At 40.6% G+C, this 19,753-nt stretch overlaps 2 protein-coding genes across 2 annotated transcripts; both read left to right on the top strand.

The window, feature by feature from the left end:
* Positions 1-6,719: 6,719 nt before the first annotated feature.
* Positions 6,720-9,823, top strand: LOC306944646 (fatty acid-binding protein, adipocyte; the record flags this gene model as incomplete). Its single annotated transcript, XM_079533226.1, has 4 exons — positions 6,720-6,792; positions 7,973-8,145; positions 8,368-8,469; positions 9,773-9,823. The coding sequence occupies 4 exons, from the start codon at positions 6,720-6,722 to the stop codon at positions 9,821-9,823; spliced, it is 399 nt and encodes a 132-aa protein (XP_079389352.1).
* A 5,469-nt stretch (positions 9,824-15,292) lies between these two features.
* LOC306944645 (myelin P2 protein) lies at positions 15,293-19,064 on the top strand (the record flags this gene model as incomplete). Its single annotated transcript, XM_079533225.1, has 4 exons — positions 15,293-15,365; positions 16,728-16,900; positions 17,162-17,263; positions 19,014-19,064. The coding sequence occupies 4 exons, from the start codon at positions 15,293-15,295 to the stop codon at positions 19,062-19,064; spliced, it is 399 nt and encodes a 132-aa protein (XP_079389351.1).
* Positions 19,065-19,753: the final 689 nt, after the last annotated feature.

Raw genomic sequence — 19,753 nt, forward strand, 5'->3', positions numbered from 1 at the left:
TATGAGAAATGGCAGAACTCGGCCATAGCCTAAAGGAATAGAGGGGTTCTTGAGTGAATGAAGGTGCAGTGCAGCGAGCCCATGCTGTAGGGAAAACCGGGCATCAAAACTTCTGCAGATGGCTCTGTGTGCTTCAGGCCTGCAGTAAGAAGCTCAGGACACTGCAGCTTTACTTTCAAAACAGTCTGAAAGCTGGCAGATAACAGCAGTGGGCAATTCCTGCACTGTGCTTTGTGAAGCAATGCCATCCCATCATTACAATAGCTGGTAGCAGAAATATAAACAGTTAATGTAGGACAAGGCTTCCGGGTCTTTTTTTTCCTTGACAACTTTGTTGGCAACCAGCAGCAGCTTTACTAGTTACAATCTGAAGCAGCAACAGAATGTGGGAAGATGCTGTGTTGAGCAGAATCCTTGTTTAATACACAGGGAAAATAAATCAATGAAATGGCTGACAGTACTGACATCTCCATTTTTTCCCCATATTGTTTTCACTAGAGACCCCAACTCATACGCAGCCCCAGCCCATGTCTCAAAGCTGTGATAAGATCCTCAGTGGGGAAAAAGCAAAAGACATTTTTGGACTGCTGGAAACCTTTCAGGGATCAGCTAGGGATCATTATGGCACTACAAACTTTAGAGACCTGTGTATGCCCACACTAAGTCTCAGCTCAGGTTAGGGATGCAGGCACCGAGAGGCACAGAGACGCACCTTTTCCACACCTGGAGAGGGTGCAGTGGCACAGCTTCAGCTTCCCTGTGTCAGCTACTCTGTGCCTCCAGCCCCCCTGCAGCATTCCAAGTGAGGAGCTGCTTTTCTACCTGAGATTAAGCAGTGCATCTATAGGCACTCCTTGAGGGAAGCTTGCATGCCAAACGTTTACACTGTTGATGTCCTTTTGGCTACTGACCAGCAGGAGGTCAAACTATTTGGTTGTGCTGCTAATGCTGAGGAAGAGGCTGTGGTAAGAGATCACCAAATGAGGCCAGATGGCAGTCTGCAAAGCAGCCCTTTTCCTCCCCTCTGGCTCCCAGCGGCACTCAGCTGCAGTGCTGCAGGCTGTGGGGAGCTGCCAGCCTCCAGCCACCTCCCTTCAGCACACACAGCAGCACGGTTGGGTCTCTGATTTAAGCAAGGCTGGATTGCTGAAGCCAGGACATCTCATCCTTGGGGATTTTCCTTCCTTTACGTGGAGTAATGGGTCTTTGGATGCAATCCCAGTACATCCGTAACAACTGAGAGCTTTCTAGCAAATATAACAGGAGATCTCAGAAAGGTTTCAGAGCCAAGCAGCCAGGCTACCACATTGGCAGCAAGACACTGGGACATGAAGAGTGAGGAGATGTAGAAATAAGGACAGAAAAATGCATATATTTACCTAAACCACAGTTCTCGCAAAGGTTAAATGATTTGTAGTGTTCCTTTTTAGCCTTGTTGAAATAGCATTTCTTAAACTTCGTTCTTTCTTCAGCTTTCTTAGAAGAAGCAAAATTCTGGGAAGGTTCTTGCTTCAGAGAAGGTCTGCTGTTACAAAAGAATGCCAGCCACTGAGAGGAATACTTAAACCTTACAAGACATTGCAAATTACCAAAATGCATTAGTCTGTCGTCTTTATGTCAGCACTTCTGCTCAGCTTGCTTGGAAATATCAAGCAAGAAAAGGGAGGAAAAAAAAAAAAGAATTTTAAATGTAAAATTTCAACTTTATCATAACATTGAAAGCTACATCCACAGTAACTATATTCATAATGAAGACCAGCCACTCCTCAGGAAAAAGGCAGTGCTTAGTAGGGTTAATATACACAGCAAGAGGAAGTCCACACAAGCTACCTACAGCAAGTAAAAGTGATTCAGGCTAAGCTGTTAATATTAAGATTTTAAATGCAAGCTAATAACAGTGAGTTTCTTGGCTAGAGAGTAAAGAATCTGTGTTTGGTACAGGCATCTTCCAAAAGTAATACATTTTCTCACTGATATTTTGCACATGTAATGTTACTGTCAACTTAAAGCACCAAAAGAGACTCTAGCTGTCCTGAAGATCTTCCTGAGAAACTTCAAGTTCTTACAATAGCAGATACTCTTTATTCTCTGTTACATCTTCTGTTGAGACTGTCAGTATGTGTGGGAAGAATTAGGAAGATCTGAGGGAATTTCCTCCTAGGAGCCAATAGACCCGTGTCCCGCACTTAGCTCTTCATCAACTGACAGGGAAAGAATGAGGCCCTGCAAGATTTCTGGGAGGGAAAAAAACAGTTAATAAGCAGACAGCTGTAGTCATCTTGATTTTACTTATCTAACCTTAGCCAGGACCTTTGCAGACTTGAGATGTGACAGACTGACTTTAGAGAATCTCTCAAAATAAGACCCAAGCCTGGCTCTTTGTAGGCAGTATCATATGAGCCTCGGTAACAGGGCAGAACTGGAAACAAATTGGGCAGGCTTAAAGCAGATATAACCAATAGCCTTATCACTTTGATCAGATGGATGTGTCAAGATATGGTTTCAGCTGGATGATCTGGGATAATTCAGAAAAACATCTCTATGGAAGGACTGCAAAAGTATTTTCCAGGATGAAATTAGCAATCTAGAGAAAATTTTAAGGATAAATAAGAATACATATTCATATATATATTTTTTTGGAAGAGAAGGTAGGATTTATGTGTTAGAAGAGAAGTCCAGGGAAATAATGTCCACAGAAAAAAACAGAGTGGGAGTCAGAGAAAGGCCAACTGTTATGGCAGACTCTCAAGAAGAAACACCTTGATGTACAGTATAGGAAAAATGCAGGGCAGGTTTAAGAATCAGGAATTTTAAACGCCTTTAAATTTGTTTGTTAGATAAAGGAAGTCAGTAAGTACCTAGGAATATGAAACATCTGTAGTACTTACATTGTTGTCAGAAAAGCAGGATCTTCATACCCAGAGAATGGTGAAGTACTGGAACAGGCTGCCCAGAGAGGTTGTTGATGCCCCGTCCTTGGAGGTGTTCAAGGCCAGGTTGGATGGGACCCTGGGCAGCCTGGTTTAGCATTAAACATGGAGGTTGGTGGCCCTGCATGTGGCAGGGGGGTTGGAGATTCATGATCCCTGAGGCCCCTTCCAACCCTGGCCATTCTGTGATTCTGTGATTCGTATCAGTTTTCGAAAGTCATTGAGGTAGACTTCATTAACCTCACTATTGCATTTGCTGAATACAGTATATTTGAAGTAAAGCTCTGACATTTATATACTCTTATGCATAAAGGCCCACATTATGTTCTGGAAGTACCTGCATTCTTTCTCAATGGGACGAAACAAAACAAAACAAATTCAAACCAACTTGTTTCGCAAAGCGACCGTTAGCAATAGTGCCCTGAGTCCTGAGTGAGGTGGGAGGGCACAGCCATGAGTGCATGGGGAACATCAGTGTACTTCTGGAGACTGCTCTGCTGAGCAGAGGAGAAGGGACCTGCTCATGTCTCCTGCTAGTAGCCATAATTCTGATTTGCTTTTTCACGTTTTCACATTTGAGAGTAAGCTGTATTTTTTACTTTGACAAATCCATGCACGTCTGAAGTACCATGAAATTTTTGGCACAGTTCTCTGTCAAAAGATGCCCAAAGTGACAGATCTGCTGGAAAAAATCATCCTTCTTCCCACATACTCTAGTGGAAATGACGTTGTTACTCCTGTACTTCTGAAAGAAACAGAGGGAGTTTACTATAGTGTTCATTTTTGTAAAAAGCTGATTTCAGATTTGCACAGCTGCTCTGACTCACAACCCAACATCACCACCTTCCTGTCCACTGATCTCCCCCACATGGATGCCTCTTTGCTGTTCCTCTTCTGCACTTCTTGTGTCAGGAACCATCCTCAGAGATCATAAGACCCCAAACACACGTCACATGCAGTATACCATCACTGTTTGCAGGCTTCAGCTACATCAGTTCATATCACAGTTAAGTGAGAGAGCTCTCCTCTGTCATGAGTCTGTTTCCTGAGTCCTTTTTGGCATCCTTTCTTTACCTTACCTCTTACCTTCTGCATTTTCTTCAGAACTCTCTCCTATTTTCAAGGAGATTTCCACACTTTTAAGATTTTCTTGCTTTTGATAGTATTAAATCCTAGCAGTGCTGATGACCACAGGCTGCCCAGCTCTTGCTGGCAAGTTTTCTACAACTGACACATCCCAGATTTGCCCAAGGTTTTGGGCTCAAAATCATCATCAATTTCTCCATAATCATTAAGTATTCTAACTTCTACCAGCAGGGTTGTATTACATAAGGCCTTTGCCCCAGTGAGCAGGCAGGATCTCTATTAGATGGTATCAATGCCACAAGCTTATCTCTTGTCACAGAAATCTCTTTCAAGGCAGAGAAGACCATGGATAGGATAATTCCCAAGTGAGAGCCCATAAGCCTGCTCCCAGATTGCTTTGAAGTGAATGAGTGGCCCACAAACTGGTTTTCTTCTGTGTGCATTTTTGAGTCATCTTGTTTGCAAGACATCTACAAATAGCTCAGATTCACTTCAAATAGGTGCAAGCAATTGATTGCCTGGGGTGAATGAGCTTGTCTCCTCCAAACTGATTTACATGGAACTCTCTCCCAAAAGTCATTTTCCACCAGAAGCTTTGCAGACAGCTGTTAACACTGAAGGAAAGCCAATCCCCACTTTCAGGCTGTGGTTTTGAATATAAAAGCCCCACCTCCTCTCCAAATAGGCAAATGCTGATTGTAGTAAGTCACACACAGAACAGTTCCCAAAAGGCAAGAAAAGTAAGTGCAGGAACTGAGTTTGGCAAGTTTACATCCTTTATTTTAGAGCCACTGCAGCATTTCTCACCTAAAACTTTCAAGTATTTATATTTTTACCGGATTTGAGTTTTCAGATTCCTAAAGACTTCTCACACATAGTGTAGTGTGTCTCAGTCCAATAATCCAAAGTAATAAAAAGACACAATCTTCAGGTCCTTCAGAGTTTCCTTCTAAAGAGAATCTGAACATGTGATACTCTGAGAAAGCCAATCAGGAGAGCAATTGGGAACTTCCATAATTAGAATATTATTTTATTTGTTTTGGGATTAACCCAAAGTCAATAAATATGCAAAGACTCAAAAAAAGAATGGACCAAACTTCAGTTTAAGATATTCTCTGAGGAGAAATGAGATGGAGTTAAAAAATCTTTTTTTGTTGTTGTTTTTCTCAAACAGAGCCTGCAGTCTAAAAGGGACAAAAGGGTAACTAATCATACATGTACAGACATATTCACCTTGTGCAGCAATGAAATGGGGATGAACTGGCAGGGGAGCAGCTCATCAGCAACAGCCCTAAAGGTGGCAACTGAAAGGTCGTGGGTGCTTACAACACAACACCTATGGAATGTGACAGATGAGCTGGAACCAGGGGTAAAAGACTAAGGATAGAAGTTAAAGAAGAGCATTTCAGACTGGAAATGAGGAGACTTTTTCTCCAGGGACACAGGGGTGGACAGGGAGCAAGTTTCCCACGGGGCTGTGCAACTCCATTCTCAGAGTTGTCCGAGTTTCCCCAGAGGATGCAGCCCTGGGCAGCCTCACGTGAGCTGGTCCTGCCCAAGGCTGCACCATTCTGTCTGAATTTTCCTATAATCTTACAATCCTATACAAATAATTTTTATATAGCGTTGTTATATCAAAATATATGGACCAACATATATGTTTCAGTGATCAGAAAAGTATTTCTATTGAAGAAATCCACCTAAAGAAGAATGCACAGGGTTGAATGCATGTGTTTTTTTCTGACAGCGTAAGAGCATGTTACAGCCAGAAAGAATGTCTAGTAGATTTTTTGTTTACTGCCTCAGTTTTTTGTGATCTGAGCTAAGATAGCATTAGAGAATTGGTCAGGGCAGACCTCATTATGTGTACACCTGTATACACTTTGTCTTGAGCTGGTAATTACATAAACAGTGCAAACAGAAAGAAAATGATAAATCCAGAGACCTTCAGTAGACTGATACTAGAACCTAGATTTTTGCAATAAGTAGTCATAATGCTATGTCACTGGGACATAGGTCTGTAGAGGGAACACAAGTAAAAGTGAAACAAGTCATCAGTTGTGTTACTCTGCATTTCATAGAACCCTATGTCCCCACTGTATCCCAGGAAAGCAGGATGCAGACCTTTGGCTCCCAGTCCAAGAAGGATACATCCTTCTACAGCCACCGGTACTCCCACTTTCTCTTCCTGATCCACTTTTTCCTATAGTTCTGTGCCTCTCTGTAGAAAATCACTAACTGTAGTTGTGCAAAAAGAAAATTAAATGATCCCAAGTCTTTCAGATCTTGCAGTCTAGGAATTTATCTGTGTTCTTATGATATGGAGGATAGAAATGAAGGAATAGGGGAGACACAGCACACCCTCTGGGGGGTTGAATCTAACTTTTTATTCTCAAAGAAAATATGATTTTAATATTTGCCTTTATGGTGAAGTGCCGTCTTGAATTATAAAAATAATTAAAAAAATGACAGTGATCTTTGTGCTAGTAAGGGCATATGAATAATAGCACTGTGACCTACTGGCAAAGGAGGGGTAGGGGAGGAAGGAAAACACTGGGCACTAAGGACTCCCTCTTTATTGGTCATCCTAGTACATCATGTGGCCAAGGCTCCTTTTTAAAGCTCATCTCTTGGAGCTCATACTATCCTCACGGCTTCTATTTCTGCTTGATCCTGTGAAAGACTGCTACCTGGCCTGACAAAATGTGCGACCAGTTTGTGGGCACCTGGAAGCTCCTTTCTAGTGAAAACTTTGAGGACTATATGAAAGAGCTGGGTGAGAAATGTTATTTGAAATTATTGCGTCTGGGGAAGGGAAGGAATGCTGAATTTGAACTCTATTCCTTACTTGCTTTTTCTGTCTATGCTGTTTACCAAGGTCTTTTTAGTCCAACTACTTTTATTAAATAGTTTTATCCTGGAGAACTTGGCTGTTTGGAGTAGCATTGTCACACTCCTATAACATAGAAAAATCTTGATTGGGAGGAATAGTTTCAGGTAGGCCAAGTCTATGCATGCCTAACTGGTAGTGCTATAAATGAAAGTAAGCACTTTGCTGCAGTATTTTATGTGAATTTGCTTTTAAGCTTTTGGAAATACAAAGTCGTGTAATGCTAGATTGCAGCAAGCTTCTCCATGGCTAAGAACAACACACCTAAATTTGCTCTTGGACTAGGAACACTGATTAATTGCCATGGCTATTACAGAAAGTGAATGAAACTCTGTGACTGCCTCCAGTGAATGTTAACAAAGAAAGCTGTGCAGATTGATGCAGATACTGCAGATACTTGCAAAAGAGTCAAGCAATAACACTCTAAAGGTGTATACTTCTCACTTAGAATTAAAATTGTTCTTTAAAAAGTTTCCGTATTCCAGAAGGATGAGGGAAGCATGGGGTAACTTGCACTGTTTGGATCTATACAGGGTAAAAATCCAGGGATTTATTTGGAGATTAAAGGTAAAACACTCACTGAAAGTTCTGCAGCATGCATTTAGATGGCTTTCAATGAGATTCTCACACTTTTCATCTTTACCCCAGATTTTACTCAGGACATAAGAGTTGCCAGCTATTTCTTAATCATTTCCTTTCATTCAGCCTAGCCACTGATAAATATATCTGCAATTTAAGTGATTTTTTATTCGTTTGTTTTTGTGGCTTACAAACTGTTGTATGTTTGTGCTTAGTTATTTTTAGATATAGTTAGCATACAAGTTAGTGCATAAATCACTGTGGTTGTCTGGAGCAAGTACATATGCAAATATCTGGCACTGAAACTTTGCCTCAGTCTTCAAAATGTTGCTTTTGCTACTCTGACAACAGAGTGTACAATTTCCTTATCTCATCCCATCTGGCTTGGTCTATAAACATACCAGCTAATAGGGAGAGTCTCTTATTTTCCCCAGATAAGAGAAAATCATGAAGATAAAACTTTCATAGTGTCCTTTTCTATTTACAGGAGTGGGGTTTGCTACCAGGAAGATGGCTGGTGTGGCCAAGCCTAATTTAACTATCAGCATCAATGGTGATGTAATAACCATCAGATCAGAAAGTACCTTCAAAAATACAGAGATCTCTTTCAAGCTGGGTGAAGAGTTTGATGAGACCACAGCAGATGACAGAAAAACAAAGGTGAGTCCAAAAATGGCATTTTCCAATTATATATATTTCAAAAAGATTGTTGGATAAGGAGGACAGAGTTGCTGTTCTGACATCGAATCTTGAAATGCTGCCTTCAAAGGTAAACGTGCTCAGATTGCTTTTTGCTTCAGTACTTTTTGGACATGGAGACAGTCTCTTCTTTGGTCCAAAGCACCCTGAAATAGTCATGCTCTGCTTTTTTTCCTCCAACAGAATGTCATCACCCTAGACAATGGCACATTGAAGCAGGTGCAGAAATGGGATGGCAAAGAGACTGTTATCAAGAGAAAAGTGGTGGATGGGAATCTGCTGGTGGTGAGTTCATTTTTGCTATCTAATCACTGAAGTCACAGTGCAGAATGCTATTTTGATGGATGCATTATATGGATTCAAACACAGGGAATAAAAACTTCTGAAAAGACTGTGCATTGAGTAGGAGATCTTTCTGAACAAGTCTGGAGCATGTATCAAAACTGAAAGGGTCTTAAACTTACAGAATGTTATAGAAGTATCCGCATTCCATCCATAGAATGGAATCTATTTCTCAATCCAAGAAATGGTTAGGAAAGAATAGGGTGAAATATAATCTCAATTAGGGAAATATTTATATTTTATAATCTCAAAGTCCTGGACAGGATAGTGGATGCATTAACAAAGTCCATGTTAGATCCACCCTTTCTGACACAAAATACTTCTTCTGTTCATCTTCAGTAGATCCCCCATAGCAATGTCTGAGGGCCAAGTTGCAGTCTACCAGTAACCATGTCAGTGCTACTATGCTGTAGCAAAAAGAAAGTAATGGGTATCTGATCTCCTTTGATTGTTGTTATCTGGGCAGACAGTGCTGTGCTTGACTAGTGCCAGTGAGGCTCAGCTGCAGTTTGGGGTTTCCCAATGTTGCTCTCCAGTTTAAGGAAAAACACTTTGAAATGCCTGGGGGAGAACTAACAATGTCTTTTTAAAAGGCAGCTGGGATTCCTACACGCTAGAAAATGATACACATACATTACATTCTTGTAGAGTTCTGCCTTCCCTAGAGAAAATGATGTGTCTACAAATTTAATACTTACATTGATTTGAATAAAGACCAGAGGAGAATAAATAAAAAGTAGTTTTTAATAACAACTTCATTGGAAAAGTTTGAAGAAAACAGAATTTGATCTAGCAGAAAAATAGATGAGGACAGAGCCTATAATGCAGAGGATGACACATGCAGCTGGAAGTTGTGTAGGACTCCGTGTATGTGCTGTACACACATATGGAGAAGATGAGCCACAGCTATAGAAGGTGAGGAGATAAAACTGCCTAGATCTAAAATGCTCCTTGGGTGTTCCAGGAGCCTTTTTTAAGGCCCAGAAATTGAGGAGACCAGAAATCTCCTGGAGAGGCCAAAACAGTCCTTTGATGTTGCTTTAGTCCTAGGCTTCTATGAATATTTTAGACTTTTATTTCTGAAGCTTCCAATGTTGAGTTTCATCATTTTGGCAATTGCTCTTGAAAGAGGAGAAATGCAAATTCTTTCTTGCATTGGCTCCCAGTACATAAGTAGTTTTCTACCTTCTGACTATCAAATATGCAGTGAGACTTAAAAGCTGATTAAATATGTATTTCTTTCCAGGAATGCACCATGAATAATGTTACCAGCAAAAGAGTTTATGAAAGAGCATGAGGAAGCCATCTTCACATGGGACTGATGCTCAAGGCTGAATAAAAACAACTTCACTGAAGGAGAAAAACTCCACAAACACATTTTGAACAGAACTGCATTTTTTACAGATGTGTCCCTCAAAATTACATGCAGCTAGCCTAATTTGTTCAATAAACCATTCTGCTTTCTACAACTCTTGTGTGTGTTGGTATTTCTCAGGAAGGGCCTTGGGTTTTGCAATATGGGGCTGGTGCTATGTGGGATGCGTCATGTGAAAGCCAGCACCATGCTTGGTAACTGTGGCCCATCTTACTGCAGAAAGAGGGTCGTAGCCCATCCAGTTGGTGGTATTTGCTATGTAATGGAGGTAGATGAAGACCTGGATACAAACCATCATCTGATGATGTGTATTTGCTGTGTACGGTCCACCAACTGCAAGGAGCCTGTGGCCAAGATGCCCACCATTGGAGTTCAGTGTGAGCAGGGAACCTGGCACCTCACCCATGGCTATGGTTTGAGAGAACATAGAAAAGCTGAAAACTTTAAGCTTGGGGTGATCTGAAGTGGTTTATTCTTGTTCAGCTCCACTTGGAGTGAAACCAGAGCTGCTGGAGCTCTCAAGTGTGATTATGTTAATAATGTGCCTTTCCCTAACACTTTTTTTTTGCCCTAGATCAGACAAAAAGATCATAATTTAGAGAGTACTCTCAAGCCTACTAAAAAGCATTTAAAGGTTTTCTCTTGTTACAGCCTCCTTACTCTCCTACACGCATTTTCCACCAGGTCATTAGATTAAAACAGTTTTTGAATTTTATATCTGTTAGAGAAAGCTTTTATGGGAACACTAACTTCTTTAGATGCAAAGCCCTTTAGGAGCCAAATTTTTACACTCTTGTTTTTGAGTTCCTTTTTTCTATGGCTTTTAGTTCTCGACACCTACTTCAAATGTTCAATCTTAATTTCTTAACCTGGAAGGAAGAGAGGATGAAAAATTAGGAAATCTTGGGAAAATCTGAACAAGCATCTGAGAAGATGTGCAGTATCCACAAAATGGGAAAAACACCACATCTGGAGCCTATGATTGGGTTGACCGTTTGTGAACCACGCTGCACATTCCTGAAATCAGCTGTCAGAGGTAACAGCACTGGGACTTTATGCCAGCAGCAGAAACCTCATATGTACACTTGGACTTTCTTCTGCAGGACAGACCTTGTCCAAGATTCTACACTATTCTACACTATTAGCACAGCTGAAGAGGGGGAAAGGTAGGGCTTCTAACCTACAGATGAACTAAGGAGTCATTTAAGAGCAGTTCTGAAAGGTTGTCAGCAAATTCTGCAGAAAAATATTGAAGGAGCCGTGAACAAGCAGCTCCCTGTTTTTATTATGGCTTCACTAATTGTGAAATGTCATCAGCTTAAAGAACAGCAGTTGCATAGGGGAAGGAAGAATGCTTTTGAGTACCCCATACATACAGTATTCATTTCTTGAGTAAAAGGAGATAACCCTCAGGTAAATGAAGTGTGCTCTATCAAAAGTGAATAAAGGTGACACTGTACATTTCAAAGCACCTTGTCCTCACCTGCAGAGCAGTACAGGCCACCGTCTCCTTTTTGAAGTGCTGAACTATTCTCCAAAAACCATTCAACAGCATTCCTTTCTTAAAAAAGAACTATGTTCCTGCAAACCCCATTGGCCACAGCAGGCACCTCTGAGTGCTAAGAGGAGCAGGTTTTTACTTGCTAGCTTATCGGCTCGCTATTCCCATAAATGTTTCATGGATGATCACAGGAGAAGAGGATTCAGCCACAGATTTGTAGCAGCTCAGAAGAAGGACGAGACAAGGCTTATACTTTGCTCTGACCTTCCTGTTATTTTTCTGTTTAGCTTTTAATTCTTGGTTAGCACTGCGAGGAACACAGAATACTTCTGCATGGGGGTCTGCCAAGCCCAAGGTCACCCAGCTCTGCTCTCCATACCCTGCCCTCAGCAGCTTTGGCCTGGTCTCTTGGGTCCCCCGACTAAGCAGACAAAAAGTCATTCACACTCCCAAACTGGAGCTGTTGGGAATAGGCAGACTGCTGGCCTCATGTTTGCAGTCAGTCCCTTGGCTCCCTCATGTAAGCATCAAAACATCCTTGGTGTCTTCAGGCAAGGCAGGCATTTGGCCTTTCTTCTCTGCTTTTATTTCTGTCTGGTTGATCTCCCCTAGGATTTTAATTAAGGTGTCCTTGGGATGAAATGTGTCCAGATCATATTCCCTTTAAAGAAGTTGACATAATCTTACATTTTAAGTTCTTTTAATATATATTCTCCTCATGTTTTGTCTCTGTTTTTACAAGATTTAACACTTCTTTCTAGTCCTGCTTCATATTCTCCAAGTGCATTTATTTCAAATCCCGTGTCACTCCAATCACAAGAAAAAATGGAATCAAAGATCCTCTCATCATGTGCATGCACAATCCTTGCCACATTTTTTCTTTACACTTGAAAAAATTCCTTTCCACAGATATTATTTCTACTGAAGTTATAATTCCCTGCTCTTCTTTCTAGACTGTAAGTCCTTTAAATGAAAGTACTGATCTTTCTTGGTGACAAAGAGATGGATGGTAGCAATGTCAACATTGTTTGAGACTGCTTAAGACTGGGGTTTTTGTCTGTATAAATAATTCTCTGTCACTTTTTTTTCTTAAGGTTACTGGTACTGCACTATAGCTGTTCTATTCTGACTAATTTGCTCTTTCTGAATTTCTTTGGATCTGATTTTACAATGTCCCAATCATCTTTTATTTCCCAAAGGCACCAGCCTTGTCTTGTTAAAGTGCCTTTATTATATGAATAGGACAATTAAATGAAAGAACAAAGAATGCCTGAGGGACAACGGTAGAATATTTTCCTATTATTCATTGAGAAATAATGGATAGTTTCATTTAGAAGAAGCTTTCTCATTTCCAAAGATTGGATAAAAGACCTAGCCATTTCTAACACTAAATATGATGTAATGTTTTAGAATAACACTGCGTGGATAGATTCGTAAATTCATTCACACTTATGTACATTTTACAGACAAAATATCTGCTTCCTATTGTGGGAAAAAAGACTCATTCTTTTATTTCTTTTTATTTTCATTTATTTTAATAAACTCTGGACTGAACCCCTTTACACTGCAGTGTAATTAGACCTGAGCAATAATGGGAACTTCTCTCAATTTATCCTTGTTCATCTTACAACAGGTAGGATAAAAACGTTTTGCATTTACAACCAATATTTGTAATTTAAGACTCTGACATTTCTACACAACCTCAGAATAATCCAGAGATTATTTTATATTCCCTGCCCAAGTTGAATCTTACTTCTGTTTAAGCATTTTACTGCATATGGCAGCTGTTGAGACAAGACTCACATCTTTGCTACCTCATCCCAGCATCAGCTCCATTCCATTCTTTCTATCCTGGATGCAACAAACTCAGTTCTGCAACCTATCATACCAGCATCCCTTTATCCTTGCAGTGAAGATCTGAGATGTTCCCATATGTGGTCATAGCTCAGAAATTAATTATGAAAAAAAAAAAAACAAAAAAAAAAAACACCAAATAGGTATAGAAGCCAAATAGAAAAGAAGCCTCTTAATACTTTCATGTAACAAACAATCATTTTCTCCAGGAAGTTTAGAAAGGAGAAAGGCAGAATTACACTTGATGTGGTCTCACACTGCAGTTTCATGTATTTTGGGTTGTCTTGAATTACAATTCTTCACATTCTTGCCTGTCAAGTACACATATGGTTTATGTTACTAACCACAACACAGCAATTCTGAATGTACATTTACAAAAGCTTTTCAAACTTTCACTCAGTGTTTCTAATGCCAGGTTAACATAGGTGAGCAGAGTGTCCTTGCCACAAAGAATACTAATGATATCCTGGGATGCATTAAGAGCAGAATTGCCAGCAGGCCAAGGAATGCCATCATCTCTGCTCAGCACTGGTGAGGCTACACCTGGAGAACTGTATCCAGTTTTGGGCTCCCCAGTACAGGAGAGACCTGGACATACTTGGGACAGTCCAGCAAAGGACCATTAAGGTGACAAAGGGACTGGAGCAACTCCTGTGAGGAAAAACTGAGGGATCTGGGGCTGCTCAGCCTGGAGAAAAGGAGGCTCAGGGGGATCTCATCAATATCCATAAGGACCTGAAGGGAGGGTGCGAAGGGGACAGAGCCTGTTCAATGATGTCCTGTGCCAGGACAAGAGGTAATAGGCATAAATTGAAACAGCTGTTGTTATCTCTGAACATTAGGAATCACTTATTTATTGGCACAGTTTTCCCAGACAGGTTGTGGAGTCTCCTTCACATGCAGTTTAGATACAGTCCTGGTTAGCTGGCTGTAGATGGCCCTGCTTGAGCACGTGACTTGGGACGGATGAACACATGCTAATCCAGACAATAACGTCACTAGAAGAAGAGATGTCAGTGACAGATTTTTTGTTGACACATCTGGAGGTGTAAAGTGTTTGATGTGCTTCACATGGCACAGAAGAAGCCATTGCTCTTCTTGACAGCAGAAAAAAATCTCATGACATTAGGAGACATTTGAATGCAAGACCTTTAATGACTGCAGTAGCTTAAATATGAGTATGAAATCTAACTATGCAGGTGCAGAGAAGCAAGAAGGGAATAGTGTATTTCCTCTTTCTAAGCCAATTAGACTGCTTACATCTCACCAAGTGACTTTGTACTAAGCATAAGCCCTTTAGAGCTGAGCTCCACTGATGTACCACTATTCTGAACTTGCCCTTAGTTGTAAAAGAAGGGAGACAGTGAAGCTTGACTGCTCCTTTTCTATGTGGTGCTTTCTGGGCTATACACAGGGAAAAACCAACAGTTTGGACTCATTGCTTTGATTCAGTGGCAGAAATAATTCCATTATATCTGCAAAGAATGCAACACACAAATCCTTTCCTGGACATGACAACAAAGCAACAAAAAAATGTGTAAGCAGATCCTTGGCAACTCTTCCCTCACATTAACGTGGTTTTGATTTACCTGTCATAGAAATGACAACAGTAGTAACGGTGGCAGCAGCAAATGGTGTTGGGAGGACAGTCAGAACTGAATTTCAGAGGGATAAAGTGGCTGGTGGCTACGTATGGCTCAGATCCCACCGCAGTCCCCAGACTGCTCCATGTTTCCAGCAATGGCCTCACATCCCCAGCCCCATGTGTGCTTTACTGTTCTGATCTACCAGTGGAGGAAGCTGAGACAGGCGTCACCCGGAGCCTTGGTACAGATACGGCTGCCTTGGACAAGGTGCACATTGTCTTGCCCTGGCACTGCTGCTCCCATTGGCCCATTCTGACCATTACAGGGACTGGGCATCTTTAAAAGGAGGCAAAAGAGATCTGAGTCAGGCACAAAATTTCTTTGGCTCCCACCAAGAGCATTTGTGACTGCTGCCTCTCTCTAGAACCACTGCCTCACAAAGCCAACACGATGTGTAACCGATTTGTGGGAACCTGGAAACTTGTCTCCAGTGAAAATTTTGATGACTATATGAAAGAACTGGGTGAGAGATGTTGTGTGCTTTTTCTTCTTTTTCTTTCTTTCTTTTTTTTTTTCAAGTAAGTTTCCTTTGCAAATGCCTCTTCTTCATCTTATGCTTTGCTCATGCATAGTGCTTTCTTCCTGGCCACATAGGCATTGCAATTATTGTTCTAGCATAACTTATTTCCTTAACACCTAATATGGAAAGAAAATAAAGGCTTCTGTTATAAATTTACCTCTGTCTAAGTGAACTAACCTGATCTAACCTGTTTGTAATGAGAAGGATCTAAGGAGATGCAGCATTGTTTTATGTTTCTCTTCATTGCACTGTTAAACTCGTGACTTGTGATAATTTACAATATATAATGGAGCTGATGTCTCATGACACTTTGGTTTCTGAGTTCTAAATCCTATGAATGAATATATCTGTTTCTGAGAAATGCCAGGAATGTAATCAATTGGGCATTGTTTTTAATTCTAATGCTGGCTTCATTCCTAGATAGCAAGTGCACACAGTCAGTTAGAGCATTTCTTTTGCTGTATAAATGATTCACTGAGACACTAATTCCCCTTATTTGAAATGTTAAACTGAGTAACAAAAGAACTTCAGTAAATTAATTAACCAGAGTAAATGTGGGATGCAAGTCCAGCTACAGACATTCTTCTGAAGATTGGAACAGAAATGTTTCAGTACTGAATAATTACTGCAAATAGTATTATACTTTACAGATAACAACATATATCCTTTTGTATGTATCTTCTCATGTGAGCACTTCATAGCATTAATGCAGCAACTATAGCTATCCCCTTTCTGTTTTTATAAAACACAGTGACACATAATTATTTGTACATGTACTTGCCTTTTCCTCTGAAGTTCAAGAGTTAGGATCCCTAAGGTATCTTAGTAAAAACCTAGGAATTGCCCATTCTCCAGTATATTCTTTGCTTTAATGAATAAGTAACAGCATACTGGCAGTTCAGAATCCAGTTTCTTCCCAGCATCTTGCTAAGAGAAGTTCAGATTCTAAGATTATTCAACAATTTTTATATAAAAAGGATTTAGTTGAGCTTTCATGAGAAATAGTTCTATCTCTACAAAGACACATGCACGCTACTAACCACCAGTATTTCTTCCTAGTTAAATGTACACCAGTACATACTCAAGTGAATCTTTGCTTCTTGCTGGAGGCGTGTGCCATCAACTGGGGCTGCATGATCATCTGAATACAGTGCTTCCACATATGAAGAATCAGTGTCTCATATGAAGAAAGCATTATAGTATTCAGGAATAAACTTTTCCTCATTTTTCTACTGAAGTTTTTCAAAATGATACTGAGTTTTTTGCTTCCTAGAATGTAATGACAGTTTTCTTCCTGATTTCTAGGAGTGGGCTTAGCAACCAGGAAACTGGGTGGCCTGTCAAAGCCCAATGTGATCATTAGTATGAAAGGGGACATAGTAACCCTCAGAACGGAAAGCACCTTCAAAAATACAGAGATTTCCTTCAAATTGGGTCAGCAGTTTGATGAAACAACAGCAGATGACCGGAAAGTCAAGGTAAGAGGGCTGATGTTCTCTGAGTGGTCCTAACATACTAGAAGAGATACAGGAGGATTTTTTCCTACCCTCTTAGTGTACTATGAAATTCCCAGGTTATTCAAGAAAAGCACTGAAAGAAGAAATAATACGATGCTAGCACCACTGGTAAGAAGTTTATTGTTAGCAGAGAATGCAGATCTGGCTGAATATAAAATGAGTTGCTACTCTAATCTGCAAAGCTTTGATTACAGCTTGAGACTCTTCTCTTGGCCTTTGTAGAGCGTTGTAACCTTGGAGAAAGGGTCATTGGTTCAAGTTCAGAAGTGGAATGGCAAAGAAACCACAATAAAAAGAAGACTGGTTGATGGGAAAATGGTGGTGGTAAGTTCCAGGCTCTCACTTCTGTGCTGCTGCATGGCAGGAGGATGCAACATTCAGTTGGCCTCTGTCTAAGCAAAGTGACAGTTTAGGCTTATGAAGAAATAAGGATGGAAAAAATGGGAAACAAGCTTAAGAAACAACCTGGAAGGAAATAAATGTTATTCCATAACAGCAAATTGTCATTAAAGTAATTATACTGGCAGAGTTGTCATGATTTGAGATCATATATACTGATCTCAAAATTATTCTGCCTAAAAGAAATGTAATTTTCATAGAGTAGAAATCTGTGAAATGTAAAAAGAAGTTTGCAAGCCAGAAATTTCTGTCCCTGGAATGGCTCTTTTCTTTTTTCCATCTTCAGAATGAATCCTGTCCACCTTAGAAAACTCATTCCATACCTTTTTTGCACACCTGTTTCTACTTGTGCCAGTCAGTTCATACTGCTGTTTGCTTTTTAGGCATGAGCACTTTTAGCTAAAGGTGCTGGAGGTTTATTGCATGAAAGGCAGTTCTCTGTGCCTAATTCTGCTGGTGATATTCTGCTGGTGATACCTGCACCAGGGCCATCAGGTCCTGATGGCTCCTCTGAAAGACCCTTGGCATTGAGAGAAGCCCATCCTTCATGAAGGCTGGGGACTTTCCTCAATCCATCTAACCTACCTACCTTTCTCACAGAAAGGACTGTTAAGCACTGGAATAGGCTCCCTAGGGAGGTGGTTGAGTCACCATCCCTAGATGTGTTTAAAAACCATTTGGATGTGGTGCTCAGGGACATGATTTAGTGAAGGGTTGTTAGAGTTAGGGTAGTGTGGTTAGGTTGTGGTTGGACTTGATGATCTTGAAGGTCTTTTCCAACCTGAGCGATTCTGTGATTCTCTACTAGGCACATAAAAGCCACAGGGGAGCCAATCCGGTGTCATAATACATTTCAGGGAATTGAAATTTTACTTCTGAATAAAGAGAAGTATCTTAGAATCGTAGAATGATAGAATGTCTTAGGATGAAAGGGACTTCAAGGACCACTCAATTCCAACCCCCTGCCATGAGGGGATCAGGCTGCTCAGAGCCCCATCTAACCTGGCCATGAAAATTTCCTGGCATGGAGTGCATACAGCTTCTCTGGGCAGCCTGTGCCAGTGTTTTGCTCATTCCATCAGCAGTCTGTGGCCTATCCCTGGCCTAGGACAGGACTGCTGAGGAGGACTCATTTCTGCACACTGCTGAGCCCTGCCTCATGTCCTGCCACCTCTGTTGCACTTGCCTGGTGGCTGTGAGTCATTGAGAGCCACTGAGGGCCACCAGGACAAAGGGGTCAGGAGAAACATCTTGTGATTCATGAGTGCAAAGTTTTGTAGGCCAGAATCCTGACCTCTGAGCTGCACAGGCTGCATCTGTTTCCACAAAAACATGTTTGCAAAACCGAAAGCATTTGTGAGCCACAGTATGATAAACTGGGCCTTGATGATGTTTCTATCAAGCCATAACAACGGGAGTGCTTTTTTTTCCTATAAGCTGAAGCTAATTTTGCATTCTTTTTGTTATTACATGCCATTTAATTAAAAACAAAAACAACCAACCAACTAAACAAAATCACTTATTGCACTATAACTATAGTTTTGCTATCTGCTCTAAAAATTATACAGATTTTCAAAATATGATTATCTGGATTTTCAGTGAGTTCAGTGGTACTGCAGCAGACATATTTGCTGCCAGTGAGATCCTTATATTAATCTTTTCTTTTGTGCCTTAGGAGTGTGCCATGAAAGGGGTTGTCTGCACCAGAGTCTATGAAAGAGTGTGAAGGAACACCTTCTCTGCACCGGACTGGGACTGGCTCTAAAAACTCACCCTAGCCCAGTGACCAAAGCTTCATGCACTGTGCTTCTTTATTTTATTTCCTTTTATTGGGAAAATGACTCCATTAAGATTTGATATTCCAGAGCCATAGTGTGACTAATCCAGAATATTGTGGTGCCTCAATAAAAGCTTCTCAATAAATGAAATAGAGCGTCTGCCCATCAGTTTTTAAAGTTTGCTTTCTCGGATGCTGCCCATCTTTTCTGTTCTTGTCTGTGTAAATGGTCAGACTATTTCTGTGTGAAATGCTAAAATACAGTCGATCTGCCTCTGGGAGAGGGCTAACACTGTTTTCTTGGTGTGCGTAAAAGTTCTCATCTCATGGCTGCAATGTAAATGCAGTAAATGATTTTTCAGTAAATTTCAGTAAATGATTTTATTGCTGAATAGTTCCTATAGGGAAAATCATCTTAACCAGAATAATTTTTGACTTGCAGTATGATTTATTGTTTCAGTCTTTTAGCTTTACTGCATCATTTGTTCTCATTGTTCTCATCCTAAAATGGCTTATACTTCTCTTCGTAACAATTTCTATAACATGGCATTTGCTTGGAAGAGAGCAGCTTTAGGAGGATGAATTATCAGGATGTATTCTATATTTCTCTGCCCAGCAGCTTTTGAACTTTCAAAAGA

This window comes from Tetrao urogallus (genome assembly GCF_951394365.1).
Source record: "Tetrao urogallus genome assembly, chromosome: 3".
Taxonomy (NCBI): Eukaryota; Metazoa; Chordata; class Aves; order Galliformes; family Phasianidae; genus Tetrao; species Tetrao urogallus.